Below are 10001 nucleotides of genomic sequence, written 5' to 3'. Positions count from 1 at the left end.
AAGCCAAGGATGACTGGACAGTGTTAAGAAGCGGTGCAACAGAAAAGAAACATGTTTGGCATTTTAAGCTGCTTTGTCTATTAGATTATTAGTATAGATTTGTTCTTCTAGTTCATTCTATTGACGCAGAAGAGGAGTGATGGATGTCACTCGAAACGTCCGGAAGCAATCTCAGAATCTTATCCAGTTGCAGAGGTTGAATCGTATGGTTTGCCTGGATATCTCACCTTCATAAACGTACCGAAAAGGAATTATTATATCATTAAGCAATTTTGTTTTCCTTTGTTTATACATGTCTTGTATGTACCTTTAGACCCTTTCTTCTTTGACCGTTACGAATGTGAATTTTCGTTGATAAAAGCAAGCCTCTAACGTAATTAGCATCTGCTTGTAACTGGCTGATTATTGATATTTGCCTGGGACTGAGAACCATCTACGTCGTCCACAGGTATGACCAGGGCCGACATCCTTGCTCTTCGAGCACTTCGCGTGGTCATTTCTGTAGCAGGTTCCACGACTAAGATATCGGTGTTCTCCTGACGCAACACTTTGAACACGTTCTTGAACCCCTTGCGGAAGTTCTTGTTACAGTAGCCGTAGACGATCGGGTTCATGCAGCTGTTGCAGTAACCGAGCCATCGGACGATTGGATAGGCGTACGCGAGCAGGGTTTTCTCCTGCTCGGGAGACAGACCTCCAAAATCAGCGACAAACGAGACCACGTGGTACGGCATCCAGCAGACGGTGAACAAGATCACGACAACCACCAGCATCTTGATGACCTCCAGCTTCTGCGCAGAGATGCCCGGGTTCTTGTTGTGGCTGAGGCCGAAGAGGTTTGGCTGATGGCTGATCCGTAGGCTGATCCGTACGTACAGGACAGCGATGACGACCAGTGGCAGGATGTAGTACAGGCTGAAGAAGGTGACCGTGTAAGCCTCGCGGCCCCCTTCTCCCCAACTTTCAACGCAAAAGGAAATGATTTCCTCACGCCATATGTAATGGTTCAACTGCATGACCTACACAGGAAAAATTATTCTTTATGACATTAAGTTAGTAGACAATAAGACAGTACAAAAGTGAAAATTCTTATTTCCTTAAATAACATGTATATGAGTCTATCACTATCTATTTAATGATATGGAGAAAAAAATGCCATCCAACTACAAATATAAAAAAGGATCTAATATTTTCATATTTAGTATTGGCAACTTTTTGTGACTGCTACTTCCAAGGACGTTGAATTATTCAATGTAATGTTAGTTGTTATGACAGTTGGCATATAGAAAGTAAACATGACATGCCATTTGGAAATGAATATAAGACATTCCTGCCATCAGCAATACACTATGAGAAGTAAAGTTGCTGTAAAATTCATATAGTAAGGTTCTTTAGGCACAACCAGGGAGTACTTACTTCCAACGTCTCGATGTCTATCAGACACCATCATCAGGGTAGAATGCCTGGAAACTACTTCTTGCAGCTACTTATAGCCGACGTAGGTGGCGCCACCAACATCGGCTATAAGTAGCAGTCATTCTACCCTGAAGATGGTGTCTGATAGACATCGATACGTCGGAAGTAAGTACTCCCTGGTTGTGCCTTAAGAACCTTACTATATGAATAATTGCCAATCTGATGAAGTTATTTACGGTTGATGTAAAATTGTATTCAAGAAGTTCTTGGTTTACCAGAGCGTGAGGTACCATGGTGGCGATAGAGAGCATCCAAACGAAGCCAATGACCGCAAAAGCCTCGCTTGGTTTGAGTTTCCGTGCGGTGGGGTAAAGAACTGCTCTATATCTGTGGAATAGACAAAACACTGACATGATGTAATAGTCTAAGAATGATTTGATGTAATAGAACGATGCAAGGCGGCGCATTTCTCGACTCATCGTCTCCTTTGACCCACTTTTGACGTCACATATCCCAGAGGTCACTGCGCGTCAAGAAAGTGGATCAGACTATTGATGAATGCCAACGGACAAGGCAGAAAATCCGGTTAGTCAGCTGTCTTTGTGTTCTGGACGTACGTGAATTGGGGGTCGGCTCAGCCAATGTCATTCTTTTTACATTTTTTGGCTATATACACATCAAGTTTTCTTCAAAAGATAGTTTCCGTCAGAAGTTCCACATACCAATATTGCAAGTGGGTAGCTTTCCTTCTTATTGTACAAGTCAACGATCAATAATTGATACATTAATTCACATCATTGATATATTATTCCACGAACACCGCATTGAAGGCCAATTTTACACTATAATGCATTTGCATGGTCCTTTTGTCTTGGGATATCGTTCGATTTTCAATCTTCATTCCTGAAACGAAGCCACGTAAAGGATGACTTCAAGATCATTGGGTAGATGATGCAAAGTTTCACAACACTTGCGAACTATAAAGAACTTAAGGGCACTACTCAGATCTACGATAATTCAAGGTGGAAGTCAGAAACTTCCACATGACAGGGTATAACATCTGGGGTGCCCGGCTGAATCTTCTGTATAGATTATCTGCCAGAGGCATGTTAACATTGTCAAGTTGGTTCACGTTTTCGGTACTGATTTAGGTGAGTAGCATAACTCCAAAAGTCGTGGTAATGTTGGGAGAAAAATGATAAGCAGGTTCTAATTTGTTACAAATGTTTTAATCTTTTTAATGTTATGTTTTGGACAAGTTATGATCCTGATTTTTGGGATGACTCTTGGTGTCGAGGACAAAGTAGTATTGCTGTCACAGCAGCGTTTTTGAATTTCGTAGGCCATTTTCGAAGGGAATACATTTTCTTTCATAGTTTGTTGCGCGTAGGAAGCTTAAATCATTAGAATCTAAATATGTTAACTAGAATATGATTACCACAATGAGCTATATAAAGCTATGTTGAATGTGGAAATGCCACCTACCTATCAGCAGCTATGGCTACAAGTGTTAAGATGGAGGCGGCCAGAGATAGACCCTGCAATGTTGTCAGCTGACAAACTACTGGTCCAAATCGCCAACCTGCAAGCGAAAAAAATATGGTTACCAGCATATGTTTCATACCTGGACAACTAAAATATCGAGAGAAAAAAAACGTTACTATACACGAATACAATTACTGTGTACAAGTAGGCAAATATATCTACGAATGCTTATTATACCATAGAACCAATAGTGCAAATGACATGCTCATATATATGTTGACTTATTCATACCTGTAGATATCCATATGTGTATGTTTAGTTATACTGTAAGTAGTTGTTATAGACCTTACGAAAGTCGCTGTACTTTTGTCGTGTCAATAAAAATTTCTTTAAAAAAAAACATAAAGCAAACAAGCACGAGCCCTTGGTGTTATCAAGTTTCCTTTGACCAAAATACTAACTTTTACGCAAAAGAAAATACGGGTTGATTATGATCATTTGTTAGATCATTAAACGAATGATGCTTATTAATGAGTTTTATACATATGCTATTGCACACAAACTTGTTCACACTGAAAGTGCAGTTCACACCTTTTTAAGGCCTCAATACAGAATACTGTTCATGTCACCTGGGGTGCTTTTCAAGGGTAGTTCCTCACAGTGGGACTTACGACCAAGAGCTGATGATGGGTTTTTATCTTGTATTCGCAATACGAGCCAGCTGTTAGGAGTACTTTGATAAAGATGAACGTGAAAAAGTCACCATTCGCATCTGGTAATGTGTCCCATAAGAGGAAGACATGAAAGTTTTCCGTTGGTTTAGCAGTCCCTGTATGGTCATTGTCTGAAGATAGACGTATGTTGTTTGACACTTTTGGCATTTATAAATGGTAATAGAAGTACGGTTAGCGATAAACATTTGCACAGAGTCGTACGTCGTACTCTGCTAATGAGGCACAAAGAGTCATTAAATCTTTGGACCGCAACAGCACTGGACACGATTTACAGTGCATTTTCTTAACAGAGGTAAAAAAAGCCATCCGCCTTCCTTTGAAGATGTCGTGATGTGCAAGATCCATCGTGCCCTTTAACTGGGATCGTGTCCCTTATTTCCTTGATGTCTCCTTGTGATGTGCAAATTTGGACTGAAAAAGAGATTCACGCCTCCACTAGGTAGACAGCAAATGAACCCGAAGACCACATTAGAAATGCTAAACTTCGCCTACGCACACTTTTAACATGATTGCAGTTAACTGTTGCCTTCATCAGCGACTGGTTAATTGGAGAACACGTTTTGCCTATCCGTTTTGTTTCATTGATTTCCAAACAGTTTACATATCGATCTTAATACCAAACAAATTATCTTGGTAAGTACGTTATACGACTAGCTAAATGAACAGAGACATGCGTAAGTGGCATGATGGATCATGTTGGGATCCTAATCAGCATTGTTAGCGTAGGCGGCATTTAGATGCATTCCTCTGGCAATTTCTAGACTTCTGAACTCAATTTCAAAACTTTTTTTGCAATTATGTTTCGACATGATAGGATTTTATTTCTCCCAAAACGTCCAATCTGCCTACCCTTGTCTCCACCATGTACCAGGCAGGATGTAATGTAACATGTTTCTGAAGTTAACTTTCATAGGTTGTAGGGGTTGGTCAGTTGTCTCGAAATGAGATATAGATAAAAAATAAAGTACTACTTTTTCCGGTTGTTTTCGAACAATATGTTGTTCATCTGTTGTCCTGATATAAGTTGATCGCAAAATCTTGCCCGAAGACAGTCAAAAAACAGGGTTTTGTTGAAAAAGTTCATAAAAGTAAACTATGGGAACACAACATCATGATCGTGTAGTAATTTCACTTAGCATTGTTGACCTTGCATTTTTCTATGTATAGCAGACCAGAGAATAATCCATATACCAACTACCTTATTCTTGTCAAAGATGAATAGAGGGCTAATTATATCAAAGTTGGCGAAACTAATCTCTAACCAACAAGCCCGTTATGTGAAGTTCAGTGGTACACAAAACACATGAGTTATTTCGAAAACAAGCTTAAATAACTTGCTTTGGAACTAACTCGTGCAAAACTTTTACGTTTGCATTTATAGCCAACCGCCTTCAAAAGACTTACATGTAACACAAAGTGGCGTCACTGAGCACTGTACACTCCTCATTGAATATATATGAATTGAAGGTCACTAAAAATGACGTCGTTTTGGAGTGATTATGAGCTTAGGACTAGATCCTGTTTTATGTTTCCTTGTTATTGGCAGTCGTGACCCAATCAACCCCATCAAATCTTTTTACCATCACACGTTCGTGCTTTGGCACAATAAAGGTATGAAATGCTTGCTTCTACGTCACAACGTGCCAGGCAAGCATCCGTTATGAAGCTTACCGATTTTCATACGTTCGTGTGTGTCCAAAATGGTTGAGCCTATGTGACCTTCACAAGCAATCCTTTCAGTATTTCAATATGAATGAAATAGACATACGTCAGAGGTATGATTTGAAAGATGGATTTTCAAAGACCTAACTAGTCCCTTGGCTCATCAAGATGCCGTCCCTGAAAAGAGCGCCAATTAATACATAAACAACACACTACCAGCTGGTTGAGGTAATAGGGGCTTAATGAGAAAGTAATTTGGTCTATTTGTTCCGTCCTGAGCATTAGTGCATGTCTGCCAAAGGTTATAGCACGATGATAACAATTTCTACAGATGACAAACTAGTCAGGCGTGACTTTGATTCCGACACAACTGAATAGCCTAATATAAGGTGGGCGTGCTTTTTGTAAACGTATTTGACATTGCGGAAGGTCAAATAAAACATAGTTTGAAAGTTTATTCCACGGTATCATCTAGTTTCGATGAATACATCTAAGTTTGAAATTACAACATTTATCTAGCGTATGTGAGCATGTTTCTTCTTATAGTCCCGAAAGTTTGTCTTATTTGTAGTGGATTTAGAAAAGTTACATAACACGTCTTCGTGTAGATGAAAAACAAAGTCAGAAATGTAAAAGTACAAAAATCTTAAATGACAAATTGACATTGCATGGTCAGATAATCATTAGACTGTGGTTAGGAAATGTTTTTTAAGCTTAATTTATCACATGCGCACTTTACGAAACCATATTATCTTAGAGTAGTCATCAGATTACATTATGATTGATACATGTCTGGGACGCGATTCGTTCCAACCGTTTGAAAGACATCGGTTTTGGAAGTCAGCCAGGATAGTGGAGGTTGAGGTCTGTCGGCTTCAGTATTGCGTATTCCTTGTTTCTCTATTGCCCTGATCGCCCTTGCGTCGTAAACGTACTTCGTTTCTGATTGTATCGATAACAAATAACAACGGCTCAATCCAGACGTCACTGTGATACATTGGCGAGTAGCGAGACTACATAACATAAAGTATGCCAAAAACAAAAGTCTATTTGACTATCTGGGGCCCCTTTTAAACATGAAATTAGACATAAAATAGTCTAACTTTTCCAGTTAAGTTTGATCTAAAAATGAGCGTGACCTTAAAGTAGTCGATGACGTCATTGTAACTACATACTAATTTACATAAATTATCTTTATGCATCAGGGTACTATCTTTAAAAAAATCATGCAAGGTCCATACATTATTCAAGATGGTAATTCTAGAAGACCAAAAACACCCCCCAAAACTCCTCAGCCACTCTTATATACTAGTACTACCTTAAGGTAATCAACTTTTGCGTTACACTATTTAGAAATTGATGAAAAGTGAAATGAAAGGACTACCATCAAAATGACGACAGTTGTCAAGAAGACTAGTTAGGATGAAACTGTATACGACAAGCCAGAGAAAAGTATTCCGTAGACTTTATGCCCCACAGGCGACTGCATACATGACCGTGAAACAGGCAATGACAGACCGTCCAGATTCGGACCCGGCAGCCGTATCAGCGCGGCTTCCAGTTGCCGGTGTCAATGTGTGAACATCCTCAAAGGGCGCGGAACATACGTGCTTCCTAAATACGTTTGACGTGGCGTACAGAGCCGAAATGTTACATTCTATATTAAGCAACCATAGCAGGCGTAGCCCATATTTTCATTACGCTCATACAGACTGTTCAAATCCACCTATAACGAAGAAGAGTATCTTAAGATTCCGAACGAACGACAAAGATCTATTATCACCAAACTACGAATCAGCTGCCACAAACTCCGTGTTGAATCAGGGGGGCACAACCGCACACCTCTGGAGCAAAGAGTCTGTCAGTTCTGTAACCTGAACAAGATCGAAGATGAATCTCACTTTCTATTAGATTGTAGTTTATATAGTAACGATAGAAGTATTCTTTTTAGCCATATTATAGGAAAGTTCCCTCGCTTTGAATATATGTCTAGTGTTGAAAAATTCATTTTTCTTATGAGCTTTGATCAAACGACATTATACAAACACATCTCAAGCTACATATTTAACATAACTAAGAAACGAGAAGAAGCCGAACAAATGTATTAGAATAGTTTTAGAATTTATGTTTTAGATTAGTCTTAGAAACCATGTTTACTGCATTACTACCCTTTGTATCTATATGTCTGTACTTAGCCCGATAGGGCATGAATGTGCAATAAAGGCTATTACTACTATTATTCCGCTGGGCTATAGCTACGTGATGGATATGACGAAGAGACTTACCAAGCAGAGACTAAAGTAATTTTACAACCATAATGCTATATTCTTTCTTTCTTAAGCCAATAAAAGGTATCACTGCAAGTCAATCCATATGTTTGAGAGTTGTAAAACAGAGACAGATGGAAAAATCTGTTTAATGTGAGACCGTCACCCTATGACTTCAATTAAAACTACAGGTGGTGTGTATGATATGATCATTATATACCTAATAGAAGATCAATGAACAGTTCTTTAAAGAATAACAGATGGGAATAGATCAGATATGGAACTACAGGGTGTAAATGTAGATTTTAATCAAGCACTGGCGGCAGATGGGACCACATCAGATTACACATGTAATAATTACGTGCTGTGTGCGGCAACAGTACACGATAGGAGTAGGGAGATCTGCCACAATGTTAAAGTTCTATCTTGTCGGTCCCATATTAGTCACACGAACCCTTGACGACTCCAAAATTTGTAGCTTAGCAATGGTTTCTGATTTGTACCATTAGTACCCCCTCCTTCCTTTTGACCTTGTGGAATGGGGCCATTTGGTCGAACAAGCCATCGGGAATGATAATGAAGACTTTGACTCGACTCGATACAAATTGCATTTACATCTGTGTTAAAGCTTTAGTGTGCTGTTCGGGAATTGGGCTGTGCTCGCGCATGAGAGCACTCAAGAAGTGGCCAGTTTTGACTTCTCATCTGTCAACGACGAGAGATGCTGTCAACTATGATCAATGCATCCGAGAGATTTGACAGAGTGGGCAGCGAATTACATTGATTAAAACGAATATTTGTGTGCCTTGTTGGTCATATTTGTACGTTTAATTTTGCATGATATTGCCATTTGAAGGTTAGAAGGTAACACAAATCCAATTCAGTGACGCCGCCAGCTTGCCGCAGCTTCAGTGACATACTCGCTTGGTGAAATGCAATAAACTGTAGGATCAATGACTCACCGACTAGGATGTCACTCACGAGAGTCAACGGCATGCCCAGCAGGGTGACGAGAAGGTCGCTGATGGCCAGGTTGACAACAAAATAGTTGGTGACGTTTCTCAAACTACGATCTTTGACAACCACCAAACAGACTAAGACATTGCCGGCTAGACTTAGAAGGAATATGAGAGAGAAACAGCTGACGAACACGACGGTTACAGGGACGGATTGCTTTAGGTTTGGCGGAGGACCTATATCTTGGTCCTGGCCATTCGTCATGTTGTCGACGAACGGAAATGTGGTGTTGTTCATCGTGATGATCGTTACGTGAGACTCTGCATCAACAAAAATAACAAAAAACGTTTGTTGATAACACATCGAAACTGATATATCATTACAAAAACATACTGAACTCAGAAATATTCCATTGAGTAAAATTTTCAATCACTAATTATTTCCAGGGACTGTGAAGAGCGCTCTATAAATACAAGTGAGCGCAACATTCTTTCGCATACAACGCTTGACAAAAGTAGCGGTAGGTATTTCACCGCAACCACATGTCTTATCAACACCACCTTGCATTACACTAGAACAGCGGCCTTATAGTTTGTATCAACACAAACATCATCAATGCGTGAAAATGAAATCACATCGAAACACTCACCCTGGTATTTTCCACTTTGCTTGCGAAGAGTACTTCCAGGGAACTGTCTGCAACAGGACTGGATATCTGAGTCGTTACTAAGCGTAATGTATGTACCAATCAGGGAAGAGTTTTGACACTCCACCTTAAGCAAGGTTCGTACTTTATCTCATGCCACATTGACGCTTTATGATCACTTCAGCCGAGGGTTAATGTAGACATCCTCACCACTCACCACTCTGCAGCGCAACTTCAAATGTGGTTGGCCCGCACGCTAATGGGGTTGCAAAGGATCTTGGGAAAGCTTTTCCTGTCCCTTTCATCTGTCAAATCATATTTCAGGTTGTGGCCAGGGAGCGGGGTGATTCTTGAAATACGCTTTTGAAGTCACTTGTAAATCCTCAAGATGTGTGCCCATTTGCTCTGGATGAGAAGCGAGTGAGGGAAATCCGAGTTGCTCTTTCAACGTTTGACTTCTGATCAAACGCCGACAGATTTTTGAACCTACCAGTTTATGAGTATCCATCTGATAATGATGATGAGCATCATATCATATCAATATTATATCAAAATCATCGGATAAGAGGCATTTTGCCTATAAGATCCGCTTCTAAAAACATCCAAAGTTTCTAAAGAGAGAGTCTATGTTGTGTTGGACGTGTACTCTGTCCCCCTCCAATGACTGTCCAGCTTTGATTTGAACGCGTTAACAGATTCTGCAGCTACCGTGTAGTATCATCATCAGGTTTCTGCATGTAAAAGACTTGTATGAAGTGACATGATGGCAAAACTACAGGTCGACATTTTGGCGCCTTCACACTTCATGATTTCAGGAATTAAAGTGAAGAATAC

General features: G+C 39.9%; 1 protein-coding gene across 1 annotated transcript; it reads right to left on the bottom strand.

The window, feature by feature from the left end:
- Window positions 1-334: 334 nt before the first annotated feature.
- Window positions 335-9381, bottom strand: LOC118426000 (neuropeptide FF receptor 2-like). Its single transcript, XM_035835206.1, has 5 exons — window positions 9171-9381; window positions 8527-8841; window positions 2902-2998; window positions 1692-1803; window positions 335-1019 (listed from the first exon to the last, which is right to left on the bottom strand). The coding sequence occupies exons 2-5, from the start codon at window positions 8816-8818 to the stop codon at window positions 378-380; spliced, it is 1143 nt and encodes a 380-aa protein (XP_035691099.1). The 5' UTR covers window positions 8819-8841; window positions 9171-9381; the 3' UTR covers window positions 335-377.
- Window positions 9382-10001: the final 620 nt, after the last annotated feature.

The sequence above is a fragment of the Branchiostoma floridae genome, chromosome 11, assembly GCF_000003815.2.
Source record: "Branchiostoma floridae strain S238N-H82 chromosome 11, Bfl_VNyyK, whole genome shotgun sequence".
NCBI classification, from domain to species: Eukaryota; Metazoa; Chordata; class Leptocardii; order Amphioxiformes; family Branchiostomatidae; genus Branchiostoma; species Branchiostoma floridae.
The sequence above is the reverse complement of the archived record's forward strand: the minus strand, read 5'-3'. Positions and strand labels throughout refer to the sequence as shown.

What these genes read in the sequence shown, in the direction of transcription:
- LOC118426000 (XM_035835206.1), bottom strand. Translation starts at nt 8,818, where the DNA reads ATGAACAACACCACATTTCCGTTCGTCGACAACATGACGAATGGCCAG. An exon ending in CGTGAGTGACATCCTAGTCG is followed by an intron (nt 2,999 to 8,526) that starts GTGAGTCATTGA and finishes TTTCGCTTGCAG; the next exon opens with GTTGGCGATTTGGACCAGTA. An exon ending in GTAGCCATAGCTGCTGATAG is followed by an intron (nt 1,804 to 2,901) that starts GTAGGTGGCATT and finishes TCTATTCCACAG; the next exon opens with ATATAGAGCAGTTCTTTACC.